At 42.9% G+C, this 19,688-nt stretch overlaps 1 protein-coding gene across 4 annotated transcripts in view; it reads right to left on the bottom strand.

The window, feature by feature from the left end:
- NRP2 (neuropilin 2) overlaps positions 1 to 19,688 on the bottom strand; it is a 123,321-nt gene that overhangs the window by 82,007 nt on the left and 21,626 nt on the right. For all 4 annotated transcript variants that reach the window (XM_048869288.2, XM_048869289.2, XM_048869290.2 and 1 more), the window contains exon 2: positions 18,774 to 18,951. In XM_048869288.2, the coding sequence (XP_048725245.2) occupies positions 18,774 to 18,951 (178 nt within the window). The remainder of the gene's footprint in view (positions 1 to 18,773; positions 18,952 to 19,688) is intronic.

The raw sequence follows: 19,688 nt of genomic DNA, 5'->3' as shown, positions 1-19,688 counted from the left end.
GTGACCACTGCTTATTCCACTGTTCATAATGGCCTCACTGCTTCCTTGTGCTCTCCCATCAGTTTGCGGTATCCACCTGTTGTCTTTCATCTTAAATGTTGGGGCATGGGTCATCTCTTTGTTATAGTCTGTACAGCCCCTGGCACAATGGGGCTGGGGCCTCTAGGTGCTACCCACAATACAAATAATAAACAATATTAATTGTAACAAACACCTCCCTCTACTGAAACTTTGCTCCTAGACCTACCTCCCATTCCATAACCAGCTTGTGTGTTTCCTTTCCCTCAGTTCCTTCCCTTGATCTCTCTGGTAAGTCGTATTATTTGTTATTTATATTCAGCTCTCAGATATTGCTCTCTGTCCAAAGGATCATTCACTCTCCAAGCACTCCTGCACAATAGGTACGATACTATCATTATCCCCATTTCACACTTGCCAAAGAGGTAAAGATTGGATTTTCAAATGCACCTAAGTGATTTAGAAGCACAAATCCCGAGGGATTTAACAATCCCTCCCTAGATGACTTGCCCAAGGGCACACAGGAGGGCAGTGGCAGAGACGGGAATAAAACACTCTTAACCCCCCAGACCCATGCTCATTCCTCTAGACTACTTGGTAAGAGTTTCCATTCTAACACTCTCTATACACAGTTTTCCATACCTCTCACTTCGATTGACTTAAGTGGATTATCTCATTATCCATATGATCATCAAGTAGGGGTGGAGGTATCATATCTTGTGCCTAACCCTGAAGTCTTAACACACATCCCCTATTGGCTTCCAAGGAAGTTCATGTAACAATTTAAGGATTAGTTAACACACACACACCCCACCAGCTCAGTCCATGGAAGGCAGAGATGGACCCAAGACAAAACTCCAGATCCAAACACCCTCAGAACTTGGGCAATTCGGGTCCATATCCGGAAGCAGATCCTCAACTGATGTCAACAGATCTATGTCCGTTTACACCAGCTTAGGATCTGACCCCCTAAATTTAGTAGTCGAAGGCCATCTATAACAACATAGATAACAATGGCTGAACAACACATCTTGTCATTGTATTCATCTTGTATCATCAGAAGGGACTTCCTGGTGCTCTCTCTTTGATTTCATTCAGAATATTTACCTCCCTGTATTAATTAAACAGAATGTCCCAAGGCCACTGATTGAATAATATGCTACCTCTTTAAATTGATCCAAATAAAGGGTGGAATTTGGGTTATTTTTACCACAGATTATTTCTTTCTTTAGGTTTTGATCAAATTAAATAGAAGCTCTAATTAACCAGTGATTGATTGAAGTAACTGGAAGGAAATATATATATATATATATATATATATGTTGATTTATTACACACCCATCAAATAGCATGTGGCTGTGCATGTAGAAAAGGTAGACAAGCAGTAAATGCTCAAACAACATGGCCGTGTAACCAGTTAGTTCAACATATATATCATACCAAATGTGACATTATAACAAATAGAGGCAGGGTGGCCTAGTGAACAGAGCTCTGCCCTAGAACTCGGGTTCTATTCATGGCTCTGCCTCTGGCCTGCCAGGTGATGTCACTGCCCTTTGCCTCAGTTTCCCCATCTGTAAATCCAGGATAATTATCTATCTTTGTAAAGCGCTTTGAGAACTATGGATGAAAAGTGCTAGATAAGGGCTGGGTATTTTTATTATTACTCTACCAACTCCTCCTAAAGCACTGGGTGAAACCCAAAATGCAAATACTGGGGAACCAATTGCAATTTTATGCCTAAATTAAGCACCTGCAGCCTATATTTTGGTGCTGTTTGGCTACAGATGCCCAAATTCCATTTGACATGCCTAACTGGACATTTGTAATCCCAGATGAGGCATTTGGACGCTCACTGTGGGTGCCAAAGTTTGGAAACCGCACTCTGTAATTCACATAATCATTATCAGGAGCACACACTGCTGAGAGAAGTGACATAAAAGTGACTGCTGATAACAAGGTCTAATTAATCACATACAGAACCTTGCTGTGATCAGCACTTGGGCAGACACCATGCAAAGTATCTCTCTCTATATATATATATAGAGAGAGAGAGAAATGAAACCCCCAAAGCTATTAGAGATGGGCCCAAGTCACAGAATTCAGATCTACCAACACATTTCAAATCATCCGAAGCTTAATGGTGTTGGATCCTTACCAGTGTGCCAAGACCACTCTGTCTATTATGCTGACCAATATAATCTTATTGTTTCTTTGCATTCCCCTGTCTGTATCCACCTGTCTTTCCTGTCTTACACTTACGTTGTAAGCTTTTGGGGACAAGGACTGTATCTCTGTTCAGTGTTTGTACAGAGCCTGGCACAATGGAGTCCTAGTCCATGACTAGGGCTCTTAGGCACTACAGATAAATAATAATTCTGGTTTTAGTTTGGCCCATTAGAGAGATAAAAGCCCACTGTGAAATTCCGATCTGAATCTAAAACTCCCAGTGAACCCTTTGGCGTGTTCATCTTGCCGCATGTCTAGTGGCAGGATAGTACTGGTATCTCTGTATGGCAGATAAATAGTTTTTACATGAACATCATGCAATCTTTACACACTTTCTCTCTCCTTTCTGTGTTAAGTCTCTGACCAGCCTACCATTATTTACAGAAAACTACCCATCTTTCTTTCTCTGTTTATTTGCTTAGCATCAACCTGTTAAAACAACATGCTAGGCATCTCCTCCTCCAAGGGGACAGGAAAGTGCAGAAATGTTACACACTGCCACGCTTCTTACTTTCCACTTCGTCACAAGATCCTCTATTTGGAAACTGAGAGTTGAAAGAAGAAGTAGCTTGTTGGACACAGAAGGATTCTCATGTGACTCATTCCTGTCCTGCAAGACACACATACATCATTAAGCCACAACCCCAGAACTAAATGTGCTGCTCAGAAAGGAAGGCAGTCCGAATAGGCCAGGTCTCACTCCTTTCAAGGAGTTAATCAGGCTGGACTCCAACTGAAAAATGCCTGAAGCTAAAGTGCTATCTATACTGGGCCAGGCACTGAGTTAGCAGTAACTAGCCAGCCTATAATTTGGTGACAAACACAATTTGGCTGCCCAGCATGAAAGAAACCAAATCACATTTAAAGCCTCCTTTTAAAAGAGTGATCTACCAAAGGAAGAGCATTCATGGGGCTAGATCCTCAGCTGGTGTATGGAGCTACGCTGATTTACACCAGCTGAGGATCTGGCCTCACATGGGATATCTAAAGCAGCCTCCATTAGTGCATTAAGCAACATGATTAAAATCTGTCACATGCGGTTTGTTCTCTCTCTCATCCTCTCCTCAGGGGAAAAATTGTGTGGGCAGAGCAGTGCTTTGTTTTGGTAGGGTTTTGTTTCTCTGTTTGTTTCACCCAGAGTTCAGCAAACAGAGGAGACCTTTTTTTTTTCTAGTGAATATCTACTCGAATTCAAAAGACTTTTTTTTTTCTAAAAAGAAAAGGAGTACTTGTGGCTCCTTAGAGACTAACCAATTTATTTGAGCATAGACTTTCGTGAGCTACAGCTCACTTCATCGTCTTAAGGTGCCACAAGTACTCCTTTTCTTTTTGCGAATACAGACTAACACGGCTGTTACTCTGAAACCTTTTTTTTCTAACCACCTTTGCAGCCCTTTCACATTCAGTGAACATCCGTGTGCTCCCGAGTTAACGAGCATGAATTCTTGAATATTCATAAAAAGTGGATTTCAAATTGTACATTTGATTGTAAAATTTGCCATTGGTGCTGAATAGTTTAGTTTACATACCCGAAAGTCAAATCGCATTGTTTCCGTTCTCTTGTTTACATAACTCAACAGCACAGCAGGGATTTTGAGTTCATGCTGTCTCCATGACATAAATCAACCAATCAGTATCCAGAAGAAAAGATACATGACTTACAAAATCAACCAACACATTATGAAATGACAAGATCTATAACATCCTGTAGCCCAAGAATTAGTGAATAATTTCAAAAAACAAATAAAACTTGTGAATTTTGCAATCTGCTCAAAGACAATTTGCAAATAGGAAAAAAAGGCTAAATTCATCTAATGTGTTATTCATTGGGAAATAATTGCTCCTCTCTACATTAAAACATTTGGCCTCATCCAAGCACCTAAAGAGGAGTTTTCTCCTCATGAAACTAATCCTTAATAAATCAAATCTTACAACCAACTAAATAAGTCTGCAGGAGGTCGAGAGATCGTTTTTGCCAAATGTGGAATTAATATAAACACATAAGGGATTTTTGTTGTTGTTGTTAAAAATCTTGGCCCAAACCCTGCAGTCCTTACTCAGGCAAAATTCTCATTATGTTTTTACAGTACTGATAAACAGATCTGCAAAGTGGGACAGTATTCACACCAGGATATTACTTCTGCCAGAATGCACTATAAGAGCGTTTGCTTTCTTTACTAGTTAAACTTCATGCTTGATTCCTTAAAAGTAAAAGAGCAAATATGTTCATTCCAAGAATTCACATCCGAAACTGAGACTCCAGGCTAACTTCCGCAGTGGAGACTGCTCATTTTCTTTCACACTTAGGTTCTGCCCACTCACTCGCCCAAGCTCAAGCTTGTTGTTAAATGTAGTTCTGTTATGGTGGGGTCACTGGCCAAACCATGTTAAAATCTGGTTTTGCTAGAACTTTGTTTATGTTGAGTTTAAACACAATTTCCAGACTTGGTTCCTTTTCCAGTGTGTTGGGGGCGGGGGGAACCCTTTGGATGTTTTCTGCACTTACAGTTTCATATCCAGACGGTTATGGAACAGCTCATTGTTGGGTGGAGCAGCGAAATGGCATGATGGCATCTGAACTATCTCAGCCAATCACAAGTCAGCTGGTTTTCATTCATAGGCAATACTATAATTCCATTGGTTAAGTAAACATAGCCCAACACAAGGCACAGTTTTACTGGTTAGCTGAACTCCCAAGTCATATCTGAACAGAGGACACTGTCAAATACCATAGCCAATTCCTATTCCAAGCCCCAACAAGACAGCGATGCAAACGGTTGGCCCAGCAGTCAACACCCATTACAATAAAACGTGGTCAAGGGATTACATATGTTTTCTTACATGGATGCAGACCACAGTCTACACCAATGGAACAAATACTGGCAACAGCAGTTTCAGGAGGAAGGGGGGTTATTGGACTTGAAACAGTTTCAAACACAGGGTTGTGTTTATTCTCAGCATTGTACACACATCACTGGGTGTTTTGTGAAGCAGGGAGTGAAAGTCAAAGTGCTTCTGCCTACGTAGGCAATGGTGGGAGAGAGCAGAGAGAGGGGGGAATACACGCTTAGCTACTCTTCTTGAAATTGTTTAACAAAGTGAGCCAGAAAACATCTATCACTTATGGTGCTGCAATTTATTAAAGATTCTTTCTTAACAGAAAGTGACCTTGCTTTACCAGTGTTAAGAGAGTTTTTATAATTCAGTATAAGGCCTTTTAATGTCTCTACTACTCACTCTCCTTCTTTCTTTTTTCCTATTGCCAGTCCTGTCTATTGCTCAGTATCTTGCTACTCTGTGTTTTCTCCAGTTTGCAAGCAGCTTTGGTGTTAGCCCTTAGAATGCTGAAGGCCAGGTTTGGTTTTGCAGGCATTAGTATTGTAGTATTGTAAGGTTACACTGGCAACCTTATACATCATACGTTGGAGTGAATCCAGCTTGCCTCGCTCACAAGAGTAGTCTCAGTGGAATCAGTGTGTGACTATCACAAACCAACCAAGGTCCTGCTGCCGCAGTTTGCACCTCAGTTCTTTCTTGCAGCTTGGCCCCCAAATGGCACCCAGACAGGCGAAGAGCAACGCTTCTCCTCGGGACGTAGCTACACCAGTGCTTCCTCCTCACAGTCGATCTGAGCCAACATAAACCTCCACCCTTGCCTGGTCCCAGGAAGCTACAAAGTCCAGAAACATCAATATACACCTAGCAAGAATGTAACCGGATACCTCTGGGCTCTCCAGCAGACTCACTCTGCAGCTACCCTGCTGAGCAACACACCCAAAAGTGCAGAGCCCAAATTCATGTTGCTCAGTGCAAGATCAGGGATCAACAAACCTACTGTTAACCACATCCTCCTAGCTGCGGAGGCCAGCCGTCATCCAAACCGTGATAAAATAACACTGCAGGGACATGTAAGCAAGTGGTAGCAGGAGGAGGAGGAGGGGATGCAGTCGGTGGGAATGGAAGGCAAAGCTTAAAGCAGGACAGAGAAAAACCTTCACGACTTTCCAGCATAACCCCAGTGCCTACCATGAAAACCTGAAAATTAGCTAGTTTCCCAACTGCAATGGTCACATGCAAAACTTTAGCTCGGATGGTATTTTCCCTACATTTTTTCCTTTCACCTTTTTAAAAAGGAGAGATATTAGATAAAACCGACCCTATTTGCAGTCTATCTCATGAAGCCACGTTTGTGATCTAGAGATGGGAACTAGCTGTGCAGTTATAATCTCAACTTTCCTCACATTTTATTATTAGTTTTATTTATAGTAGAAGCATTTCCATGGTGCTCGTGACTGCAATATCTCAACACCTGGCAAACATTAATGAATGTATCCTCAGAAGACCCTGGGAGGTAGGAAAGTTGAGAGGATTGGTGACTTGCCCAAGGTCACACAGGAAGTTTGCAGTGGAGCCAGGAATAGGATCCAGACTTGATTAAACAGATTATATTATATTAGACTAGTCTAGGATACACAGACAGACCAACAGAAAGACAGACAAATAGATACTTAGATTAAATCCAAACATTCCCAAATTTGGGAATGGTCAATGCTGATTTGGGCCTCCCAACCCAGCACTCACTCCTTTGTCCTGTTTAGCACAGCATGTCCTACTGTAACTGCTCATAATAGGAAGAAATTGGAGGGTGTGTGTGTGTGAATCACTATTATATTGCAAATTCTCACCTGAAAGGGCTAATATACTGCCAGCTAGTGCAGGTATATTGGAAGACTGTTTAGCCAGAACTTTTGCCAACCAATCTAATTGGCTCTTTCACAATATCCCTTTTATAAAATCCTCCGAAAGTTGTGGGTGGTTTTTAAAGGTGCTTTAAGAATATCCTATTTCATGGTGATAATGTCACAGCTGAGAATCAATAGTTTTATTAAAGATGATTACGGAACAGCTCAGCATTAGGTGGGGAAAGAGGTAAGTGAACCACCAACTCAGTCTAACACTGATGTTTTGCGGCAGACACAATTAATGTCAACTGCATGCTCTGTCAGTTGCTCTGATTGTACTTTTCCATAAACCTCCTTCAAATCAAACAGAGCATTTTGGAAGCGTGAGCAAAGTCCCCAGTGACTTTTATAGAATCTTAAGCAATAGTAGCATACAAATAACACAAGTCAAACTGTTGCAAAAGGTGCAGGAGATTTTTAAATGGCATATTTTATGGTCATGATGTCAGAGGCATGAAAGCAATCTTTCTGATGGCATCATAGCAAAGAACTTATATTTGCTGCCGGTGGGATTTTATCTGTAGCCATTAATTATAAATAGGGCAGATGGATTTGGCTTACATTGGTTTTACACAGGTGTAATTCATCAATTTATGTGGAGTCACTCCTAATTTACATGGGTCTGAGAGCAGAACCAGGCCTGATGTGTATTGGTATTTGTATCTATAAATGGGTGTGTAGACATAAAAGGTGTAATTCTAGTCTGCGGCTTGTATACTCATTCATGCAGTGCAAAATGGGCACAGAATGCTACTAATTCAGAATGGTAGTGTTTTGTGCCCACTTTGCTCTCATTGCAGGGCAGCGGAGTAGCAAAGCCCAAAGGGCCAGATCCTCATCTCATGTGCAAATCAGAAGTGACTTCACTGGAGTCAGTGAAGTTACAGTGGTTTAACACTGGTGTAAGTAAGAGGAGAATCAGGCCTCGTGTTGTGTGGCATGTATGTGGTCTTATGGGGCTTTATGAACAAACAATTCTTCCACTCTGTTTTGGTTTATTCTTTCAGCTCTTCCTCACCTACATGACCAGAACTTCTGAGAAGAGAGAAAAACTAGCCATCCAGTTCAGGCAGTAGGAAGAGAAAGAATAACCCAAAACAGATTGGAAGACTGCTTCCAAAATCCCTCAAAGACATAAATAAATAAATAAATAAATGGAAGCCACAAATAACATCTATTTATCATCTTTGTCTTTTTCGCTGCCATGATAGCAGTGCCAATGTAGAGATTCTTCCAGCAGTTACTGTACATTACGTGAAAACCAACCAAATTTATCTTGCAGAAAGGAGAATCAAAGATTTTTAAAACTGCTTCTTTGGCAAGTTTAGCCTCAGATGAGAATTTAGTTCCTGCCTCCCATTCACTGCCCCTCGCCAAAATGAACTCTGACTACTTCCCCCACATTTGTTACCATCCCTTCTTCAGGCTACATTCCTGTGGCAGATCTCAGCCGAGAGAAGTATTGGAGGAGAGAAGAGCTCGCATCTGGGACATATCTGGAAAACTGTTCATTATAGAAGAAAATAAGATGTGCTAATGTGCACGTTAGGGGTTTTCTGCAGGCTGTTATTCAGGAGTTACACGTGGTTGTTTAATTTTATTTCTGTCTCTAAAGCCATCTCTATAAATTCCTCACCTTGCTATCTTTAGCTTCGGGGCTCTTTTTGTTGCAAGAAGTCTTTAGTATTCCAAAAAAAAAAAAAAGAAAATCAGAATGAAAACAGGAATAAAACAGATTAAATACTTCAAGGATCACCCCCAGCTTCCACACTGTTCTACTTTGTTAATACTGTAATAGAATTGAAACAACTCAAAGCCCATCCTGTCACACAGACACTTGAGAAACTCCATTTGCACCTCCCTGCTTCTGCTATAATCCATTTGTGGAGAAAATTGGACTTTGTTTTCTATTTCATTTTACTGTCACCACTCACTGGCGCTTGCTCACTAGCAGAAGAAATATAATAAATAAGAGATAATAATAAGTAGCAGAAGGTTCACCGAAGAAAAGTACAAGGCAGAAACTCAGTGACAGACCAAGTTGGCTTCATATCACATCCACAGACCTGGGCCGGATTCCTCACCTAGGACCGATGGAATCGTTCACAGTCAGAGTCAGGTGGGAAGTTTGTAGCTCAGGCCCACTACTACCTAGAACCCATTCACACTTTGCTGCTTACTGCATGGGCTTTTGTTTGTTTCACTCTTGGAATAAATATAGCACCAGCCACATTAACCTAAAACTATGGGAACCCAAAAATGATCAGCCCACCCTAATCCTCCTAGCAGTTTGTTTCCCACCTTCCCCGTAATAGTCCTGTCCTTAATGATGGTATGGGAAGGTCTTCCAAAGGCTGATCTGCTAACCCAACTTCTTTTGCTCAGCAGTTTCTCACTCTTCTCTAGTTTACATTCTGGCTCCTTTTCTGTCAGATGAATTATGAAGACATTGCTCAGTTTAAAGGCAACCCTGTCACAGTAAGATCTATTCTTTCTTCCTCCTTCTTAGGGGCTGGACCGGTTGTGCAACTGACCATGTCTATACATTAGGAAAGCCACTTACTGTATTCCACCATACCCTAAAGCACCATCATGTATTTGATAATTTGCATATAAACCTGAACATCCCAGCCACTTAGGTACAGTGCAATGCAGGGACGGATCAAGCCAGGGTGACTCGGATGCTAAAAGCATCCTGACTTGTCTGGTAAATAGCCTGCAGTTTGGCCTGGCTAGAATACAATTTTCAAATGTTAATTCTGCACCCCAGCTAGAAATACAGGCCATTCACCAGAAAGCAGGTAAGAACACTGGGGATCTGTATCACTAGAGAAGAGGTTGGATGTGGATAGGATCAGCAGTGGGGAGAAAGCGTGTCCCTTCTCAAAAGTCCTACAGTAGAAAGTACATCTCCTGTGCCTGTTGAAATCCATCCTTAGCCGAGTGGCCGAAACTGCAGCTTCCTCAAAGGTTGTGTCTGCACTGGAAATGTTCTTGCCCATTCTTCCCAATGGTTAGTGCTCCACAGACACTAGCACCAGGCCAAGAACGATTCAGACTAGAGAAAAGCATTTTTACTGCCGGGTCACATACCACATGAGTACAGCATCTGCTGCTAGCATCGTGAAGCACGATGAGTGATAAAACAGTCTAATGGAAGCAAGGCCCGAGACTTGGGGAAAAGCAGAAGGAGCAGTGGGTGAGAATGTGAAGTGGATCGATATATTTCCTCTTATTGAGGGATGATTTGGAGGTAGGGTGATTATAATCTATCAATCCAGGCAACCAAAATCTCCCTGTTCCCCACACAAACAATGCCCTGCTACTTCTTTGTTCAGAGATATTTATTTCCTTTACTATTAAAACAATCCTTTGTTTCACTCTCTCACTCAGTCTCCCCCAGCATGTCTGTTTTGCCCTGACAACTCAGCCAGGGAGAGTTACACGCCTTTCTCACCCTCCAAGGCTTTCGTTCAGCTCCATTGACACTAAAGGCAAGAGAATTCTCTGTGTGTGTGTGAGGAATCAATTACTTCCTCTGACACTCTATTATGATAGTGCTCACATCTACAGATTCCAGATGAAAAGGGAGAAGAAGGAGGGGGCATCGGAGGTCCCGGGTATCCCAAGCTGCCATACTTAAGAGACAGAAAGATGTCTCACTCCTTGACTACCTGCCCGAAACCAGAAGGCGCATGGCAGGAAAATCAGAGAAAACAATGATCACAAAGGAAATCTTAAGAAATTAAATGGAGCAAAATAACTTTAAGCAAGCTACAGCAAACACAGGATACTGGTGGGTTCTTGTCCCTGTAATAATCATGTGACACAGAGGCGTGCTGATAAGGGACCAGTATTTATTTCCTGCTGATAGCCACCTGCCACAGGTCAAGATTACCAAAGATTAACACCCTTGTCAGATCTCAGGGCCAGTATCCCAACTCCTGGGGCTACTGTTATATCTTCCCCTTTTATTTTACTAAAAATGGAAATAAAACATTGCATTAGCATGCACAAATCAAACAGCAGTCCTAGGAAAGAAGTCAGGGCAGATGCCCTGAACTCCCTGACATTTTATCTCTCATTGGATGTCTGTCAATAACTACTTGCTCTGAATCCCACTGAATTTCTGGTGCATTGGCCACTTCTTGTTCTCATGGAAGTTCCTTCTACAATGTCCTGTGTGAGCACTAAGGACGGTCTGTGAACGACCATCTGTGTTTGCTGCGGGTGGTGTTTCTCACTATCAATGCCTGTGCTCCTTGTGTTAGCAAAGGAGAATTCTGAATGTCCTCAAGAAAGAGATGAGCTATTACCAGCAGGAGAGTGAGTTTGTGTGTGTATGGGGGTGGGGGGGATGTGAGAAAACCTGGATTTATGCAGGAAATAGCCCGACTTGATTATGTAAAGAGTTGTCACTTTGGATGGGCTAGCACCAGCAGGAGAGTGAATTTGTGTGGGGGGGTGGAGGGTGAGAAAACCTAGATTTGTGCTGGAAATGGCCCACCTGATGATCACTTTAGATAAGCTATTACCAGCAGGACAGTGGGGTGGGAGGAGGTATTGTTTCATATTCTCTGTGTATATATAAAGTCTGCTGCAGTTTCCACGGTATGCATCTGATGAAGTGAGCTGTAGCTCACGAAAGCTCATGCTCAAATAAATTGGTTAGTCTCTAAGGTGCCACAAGTACTCCTTTTCTTTTTGCGAATACAGACTAACACGGCTGTTACTCTGAAAACTCTCTTCCTTGGTTTTATTTTGGGATCTTCTGTTCCTCCTGTAGGACTGACCCTCAGTGGCAACTGTAGCATGTAATCCTGTCCCACTTGCAAGAGGGGTCACTCTCTGACATCCTTGATACAGGATCTTGTTCTGACACTACTTCAGGATTAATTGGCTTTGGCTCAAGAAGCTTATTAGATACTGGCAACCTTCATCTCTGAATTGTTTTTTTCTATTAAAAAATAAAAGACCCGAGTTGCAATAGTCTAACAAAGCTCTGTGTGGATCCCATGAACCTCCCAGAGCTTCTCTCTTTAAAGAAAAAAAAATCAAGTTCTTTGCTATTTGTAATGATTTTTCTCCTAACCAGCAAAGTGAGGGTCTGACACAGTGTGCTCGCACTGATATGTCAGTGTGGCTAAAATGAGCTAGTCATGAACTGTAGGCCATACCTGTTATTAGCCCATCTGAAATTGCATAGCAAACAAGCTGATTTACACTCAGTGTGTTATTACATTGCTACTTGATGTGTTGTGCAACAGCTGCATTTCAAATAAATTTTGAGTGCTAGTCTCCTAGTAAGAGATAATCTCTCTCATTTAATTCAAATAGATCAGTGCCAACCTTGGAGAATAAAAAAATCTCCTGTGGTTCCAGTGACGCTTTTGCATTCTGCTGCCTCTGTTTATTGCAGATTTCACACTTGATGGTGAAACTCCTGTCTGGTCAGAAGAGGACTTCTTGGCCTCTGTTCTTAGATGAGCAGTGTGCCTGGTGCTTAGCATTCTGACCTGATGCTGTGTGTTATTATGACATGGTATCCTTTGTACAGAATTCCCTCATCTGCAGGAATTCCACCTCTCCTTATGCTTGGAGCAGGCTATGAGTTAAATATTGTCTCCTATTTTACAGGTGAGGAAACTGAAGCATCCTACATAATTTGCCCCAGGTCACACAGTAAGCCAAAGATGGAGGCAGCAGGCAGGAATAGAATCCAGATCTCCTAACTCCCAGTTCTGGATGTTAACTGCAGGCCCCTCCTTTCTCCCATACATAAATAAATGTCTGAATAACATGAATTAAGGAACTACATGCAGCAAAGGTAGTTGGAATCTCATTAAAGGACAGATCCAATGCCCCTAAAAGTCAGTGGAAAGGCTTATACTGATAGCTGGAGGCTTTGTATCAGGCCCTTAAAGAATAAATTTTTAAACAAATGGCACCTTTCATACAGCCTCAAAGTTCTCTACAAGTAATAATTCACTAATCCTCATAACAATCCTCTGACACGTGTAAGCATTATTATCCCCATTTTGTAAAAGGAGAAACTGATACAAAAAGAAGAGACAAGTGATATTCTCAAGGCTATACGGCAAGTCTGGAGCATTGCCATCAACAGAACCCAGGCACGCTGACTCACAGTCACTAGTATTTCACTTCTTGTGGTTATTGTCCATTTGTTTTAATGAGATTGCTTCATTACTTTTACATTGGATTTTCATTAAGTGTGGTCAATACAGGATACAAGAGGAAATACAGAAGAAATACCGTCGGGCTAGAGCTAGTGTGACTTGAAGCACATGCCTGGGTCGGGCAGCAGGAATCCCCCTTATCGCTCCATTGGGCTGTCTGGATCTTGGGTCCAGGTGCACAGGAGTAAGCAGGGCTATTCATTTGCCTACTCCCTCTCTGCAATAGGTGAACAGGGCCTTGGCTCTGTCCCCTTCCTCTGAGCCAGTGCAGGGTGAGTAGTAATTTATTGAGGAGATAGGCTAGCAGTAAATCACTACCCCCAGGTGCCAGGATGACACAGGAGAAAAGCGGTGACTCAGAAGTATGGCTGTGAGGCCCATAGGGGCAGTGTCTAAAGCCACAATCTGGCCCTTAATTTCTAACAATTCCAACAGGGATACAACATACAGAACCAAATCCTGACCTTTCTGTGCCCAGCAGGCTGGGTAAAACAGTGTGGTGGGATAAACCATAGCAACACTTCTTCTGCCTCATCAGTGTCTGAAGAATTCAAACTACCCTTTAAGAACACAAGCACAAACAGATTCAGAGCTGGCTGCATGCTTCTGTAGACAGTCAACAGGCCAAAATAACTCAAAGGTCAGGTTCCATTCAATTCAGTGGGTGTTAACTCTGAAGACTAATGGAATGTTTAGATGTCAACATGGTTGACTCATTTGCTGTTGATTGTTCTGGCAAATGCACCCACCTATCCAAGGATTATGACTGGGGATTGGGATGGTGACAGAGTTAGGTTACAGTATGCCCCAGTTTAACCACAGATTCCATTGCAGACAGTGCTGATGTCTGAACAGCTCCAGCTCAAAACACTGTTTCTGCCTGTCCAGCCCATAAACCTACAAGCAACCAAATGCCTTCACGAATGTTTCCTCTATGATTTCCCTTCCCTTCATGGTTAAAGTTGAACCCTTCTCATTGTTTCATTCACAGAAGATCCAGTGTGGTCGCTTACTACGTCCCCTCAAAACACATCTCTCTCTAACATTATTCATATATTTCTATTTTCTAGGATTTTCCCAATTCAGAAAGAAATGGCATTGTTTCTAAAATGTTTACTAATGAGATAATTTTGCTTATTTTTCAAAACATTTACTAATTAGTCACCTATAATTGCTGTCTTGTCTGCTCTTTAACCCCTGCTGATGGAAGGAAGCCTTCCTGCAGTGTTATGTTCTTGTGTGAAGGGATCTGGTCGAGGGTGCTGAGCCTAAAATTATAGTTGCCAGCTGTGGTTTGGTATGTGGGCACTTACACCCACTTTGCATTGACTCTCTGCCCTGCTCTCTTCTTGTTAGTATGCAGGATATTAAAATCTACAGGACTCAGACTACTTGCTAAGAAAGCAGAATATTTGTGTTTGCTTATTTCAGTGCCCAGCTTGAGAGAGGCTCATGCAACCACAACAAGACCTTGCAGGCTAACTAGACTCTGGCTTGATGTGTCTAATGGGATCCCATCCCACATCATAACACCCATGGCTTCAATGGAACACACGGCAGCATGGTTGTTATCCCTAGTGTCTAGTAGCAAGGGAGATGTGTTTTGGTTGATCTAGGAGTCGTGAGCCCTGGGTTGTACTCTTGGCTCCCTGACTGACGAACTATATGACCCTGGGCAAGACACTTCACCCCTCTTTCCCCTCCCACCCTTTGTGTGTCTTGTCTATTTACAGCATCCACTCTTTGGGGGTGGGACTGTTTCCCCTTCTGTGTTGGCACAGTCTAGCACAATCGTGTCCCGATCTTGGTTGGGAACACTAGGTGCTACTGTAACACAAATAATTAATCAGCAGCAGAGAATTTGGCAATCAGTCAATGCTGCTTACCCTCCTTTGGGGAAACTGATATTTTCCAAGACCAGCAGAGCAGCTTTAAAACAAAATATGAGACGTGTAAGGTGAGTTAAATTATGGGCAAGTCAGCTCCAGACTGGGAGCACTGTCCCTTTAAGTTCTGTTCTCATATCAGGGTAAATGTGCATGAATTCCCCATAGTACTTTCTACCGTACCCTTCTTCTAAAACCAGTTTTCATTTGAGATGAGGCCACTCCTTTGGATCCAAATTCTGGGGAAGGTCCAAACTCGGTGGCTCAGGCTCATCTTTGGTTTTCATTCTGCCAGCTCTCTGAACAGCCACCTCTCTCACAAGGACCAAACTCTCTTGTCTTGTTTGTCATGATACCACCAGAGGGGGCTACAAGTACTCTTGTTGAAGCCAATACTGTATGTGAAATCATCACAGTCAGAGACAGCATGTCCACTGGGTTATTCATAATTCAACTGCATTTCATGTTCAGAAAAAGTCGACAGAAAAAACACGCCAGGCTGTTTTTTATGTATGTATATTTTTAGATAATGCTTTCCTGGTTAAGCCATCATGACTCAAATGAGAGGTTCTTTTGTCTGTCTTGGGAGCAAGACTGTTCCACTAGGATGTGAAATGAGTCTGCTTCCACCCTGTTTATACAGAAAAGACTTGGAATTCAAAGGCAGCTCTGCCCAGTCTAATCCTTCAGCACCATTAGTTCAGCAGAGCAGCTGATGGTAGATTTCAGGAGAGAATCTCTGGAAGGGGCTTTTAACAGTCCAGAGAGAAACGTAGCTGGGGAAGGGACTCGTGACTGGAAAAGGTGGCTATAGAATGCAGTGATTCACGCAACACTGAAGCTTCTGAGTTGGATTTTCCAAGCAAACAGCACAGACTGAACAGAGAAATGGCAATTACGAAGGATTGGGTAGAACAGCCACGTGACTGGGAATAATCTTCATTTCTCATCTACAGGAGGCTGGTTCAAGTCTCTCCTGAGATCAAAAATAAAACTTGGCATGTGCACGCAATGCAATGTGACAGAATGGCAACCTTTCACCAAAGCAGCCTGCTCTTTTCAAACTGGACACCGCTTCCCGGTTCAGATAGCAGATACCCAATCCCACTGCATGGGACTGAAACAGGAGGAAAACGGCAGCTGCACTCGCAGTGCTGAGAGGAAGAAATGGGGAGCAGACGGGCTATTACAATTATTTCCGAATAGTTTGGCCGGTCTTAACCAGAGCTTCTCTCTTTCTCTTTCTCCTTTTGCTCCCGGCTTTACTGCTGCATTATTGCGTCAGAAGGGCAGCACAGACAATGGCCTGTTTTTCCCAGGCTTTATTTTAGAAAGCGCCCACCCCACAAGCATTAAGATCCTGGCTGTGACTAACACACAGGAGAAGAAAATAACAGAAGACGGCCAATTTTCCTTGTTTTGAAGTGCTTTCCAAACTAAGGAGCTTCTTTGGAGCAGGGATGAAGCAGAGAAAGAGAAAGGCCTTCGAGGGCTTCAATTACACCAAATTATTCCTTTCATGATGGGGGAGGGAGAAGGCCCAGTTACTTCCTAATGTGGCTGGACACAGCTTAAAAAAGAAAAAGAAATATGGGACTGAACAGATGTTGCCTCCAAAAAAAAAAAAAAAAGGGGGCAAAAGAGAAAACAATTAAAATAATCAGCACTGTGGGAGAAACTTCTTTGCAGTGATCTCAGAAAGCTCACTGACTGAGCCTTACCCAGGAATTAACACGTATTTAGTGCCCATTCTGACACCAGCCTTGCACTCCTGTGGAGCAGGAGCAGGCATCCAGGCCCTTGCAGCTCAGAGAAGGAGGAGGAGGAATCAGTGGCGTGGATATATTCCAAAAGTGTAATTTACATTATTTACACACATGCACCAGTCCTAAAACAGAGATGCAGGCAATCCCCAACTTCAGCACTCTCAGCCCAGCACTGATACCTAGTTCCTAGGGAGCAACTCTGCCTCAAGAATTGTTTCTAACTAGAGACCACTGCAGACAGCGAATTCTCGTGCTGCTCACAGAGCTCCCTCCACCTAGAGCCTTATGCAACCAAAAGTACCAACACCAACCTTTCTTCTAAGACTACAAAATTGCTCACACACTAAGAAAAAGAACTTGGAAAACTAGCTGTAATAGTGACAGCTGGTGGCGCTTGCCACAACTGCATTCTTATCCCCATTTTATAGATGGGAAAACAGGCAAAATGTGGGGCAACAGTTTCAGGGTCAGATTTTCAAGTGCTTAACACCTGCAGCTGGGGACAGCTTTTCAAAAAGAACTCAGCTCCCACATATACTGCTAAAGGGCCAGATCTCCAAAAGCATTCAGCTTCCAACATGCTCAGTTCTTCTGAAAGCTGGGGCTGCCTGTGGGTGTTAAGCACTTTAGAAATGCTGGCCCTGACTTGGCTAAGGCAACAGAATGAGTCAGTGTCAGGACCAGGACTCTTAACTCCTACTGCCATATCACACTCCCCTCTATATACTAAAAGCTAATATTACCAAGCTCTTAATAGGGTTTTCATCAGTAGATCTCAAAGTGCTTTGCAAGGGAGATCAGTACCCATTTTACAAAAGGGCAAACTGTCACCCAGAGAGGGGAAATGACTTGCCCAAGGTCACCCAATAGGCCAGTTGCTGAGGCAGAAATAGAATCCGAGTCTCCTGGGTCACAGTCCAGTGGAACTGTAACATTTTTATTACCATGGGTTTTGAGTGACTGCATTTAGCCACCAGTAAGTTATGCAGCTCTGCTGAAACGCACAACAATAAAACCATGATCACGTCCCTCACTATTTTGCTTAGATCACCTGTGTTCATTTATGTCCATGGTCAGAGTTCCTGCTTCCCCCTGCCTGCTACGGTACATGGCACTGATCCTGCAAAGTACTGAACTCCTTCAACACTCACTGACTTCAGCACTGGTTGGATCAGGGCCTATGTGATTAGAATGGGCCACATCCTCAACTGTGTAAAGCAATGTGCTTCCATTGAAACCAATGAAGCTATGCTGATTTACACCTGCTGAGGATCTGGCACCATAATTTTCAATCTTCAAAAAATTCACCTAAGATTGTGCTGATTGTTTTGTGTCAGTGGGCCTGATCCTAGAGTCTGATATGTGGATGCTATCATAAATCAAAGGGAACACTGTGTGTGGAAAGACTGCAGAATCAGCCCCATTTTAGGAGACTCTAAACTTTTCCACATTTCAGACATCCCAATAGTTGGTCACAGACTCCGGAGGGTACATACTGGATTATAAATCCACAGAGACCACATCATTAATTCAGCCTTTAATGGTGCCTATTGATGCTGTTAATTATTTACTAGCTGCTAATTGATTTTCCTGGGTAACCCGCTTCCTGGTCTCCCCTTCAAAATCAGAATTCACCAAGTGTAGCAGAATCAGCACCAGTGCAGGGAACAGAACCAACACCTCCTACGTGCCAAGGATCACTACCCGAGGCTGGGATTCAGACCCTTTCCCTTTGAGTGCGATGTAGTCACACGACAGCCTGCTACAAGGTAAGCCAGACTCTGAAGGAGGGTGACATAGCGAGGGATGCTCTGGAGACTGGGGCCACCACCCAGTTTCCTGTTTCTGGGAGTGCTTGGTCCTCGCCTTTCTAGTTAAGAGTGGAAGAGGAGGAGGAGCAGATTATCTCGTAAAGAAGAAGAGGAAGGCTCTTACTTGCAGTCATGTTTCTCAATTTCAAAATGAGGGTTGAAGTTGAGGATAATCTTCTGATTTGCTTCCGGGGCGTAAATGAGCCACTCGCAGTTCTGGTGGGAAGGGTAGTCCTGTGGGTATCCAGGTGAAGTGATGTAACCAGCATCCTTTGAATTCAAACGACCCCCGCACGACTGAACTGCAAAAATAACCAAGAGAACAAGTGGCTGAAACTGGCTTATGAACTTCAAAACATTAACATTTATGCCTTTGGTTGTCTGATAAAGAATGTTTAACGGGCCTTTATGGCAGCGCGGTCTACAACTATCAAGCTAATCACTGGATGCTTACAGTGAAGGTGATTATTATATACCGCAATCCCCCGCTCCCTTCTACACACACACATATCACATTTTAGGCAGACCAGAAAAGGCCATAAACGCTCCTGCCTATGCAATTACAGATGTATTAAAGAAGAGGCAGTGAGATATCAGATCATTTGGAGCTGCCTTTATTTTCTCTCCTGTACTGGCTCTTTTACAAGCTTTCTATGGCACTCTTCCATAGAAACCACAAAGGTCCTGTACAAACATTCCTGGATGAAAATGCACAATATATCCCTGCAACTTAGGGAAGTAGCATCATCCTCATGTTGCAGGTAAGGAAACTGAGGCACAGAGGGTTAAGTGACTTGTCCAAGTTCATACAGAAAGTATGTGACAGAGCCAGGAACAGATCCCCACTTGCCTGGTTCCCTGTCCCGTGCTTTAAACCACAAGACAGTCTTTCCACTCCCTTCTTCCTGCCCCTCTTCTAAGTACCTCTCCTCTCAGTTTTGTCTCTCTCCTCTTGAAACACTTCAAGCCAGCAGAGCAGTTAGAATTACAGACTCTGAGAATCAACAATGGTGGTTTTGTGGCCCAGAAATGGCCTGGT

The sequence above is a fragment of the Caretta caretta genome, chromosome 11, assembly GCF_965140235.1.
Source record: "Caretta caretta isolate rCarCar2 chromosome 11, rCarCar1.hap1, whole genome shotgun sequence".
Lineage (NCBI taxonomy): Eukaryota > Metazoa > Chordata > Testudines > Cheloniidae > Caretta > Caretta caretta.
This window is presented reverse-complemented; position numbering and strand designations above follow the sequence as displayed.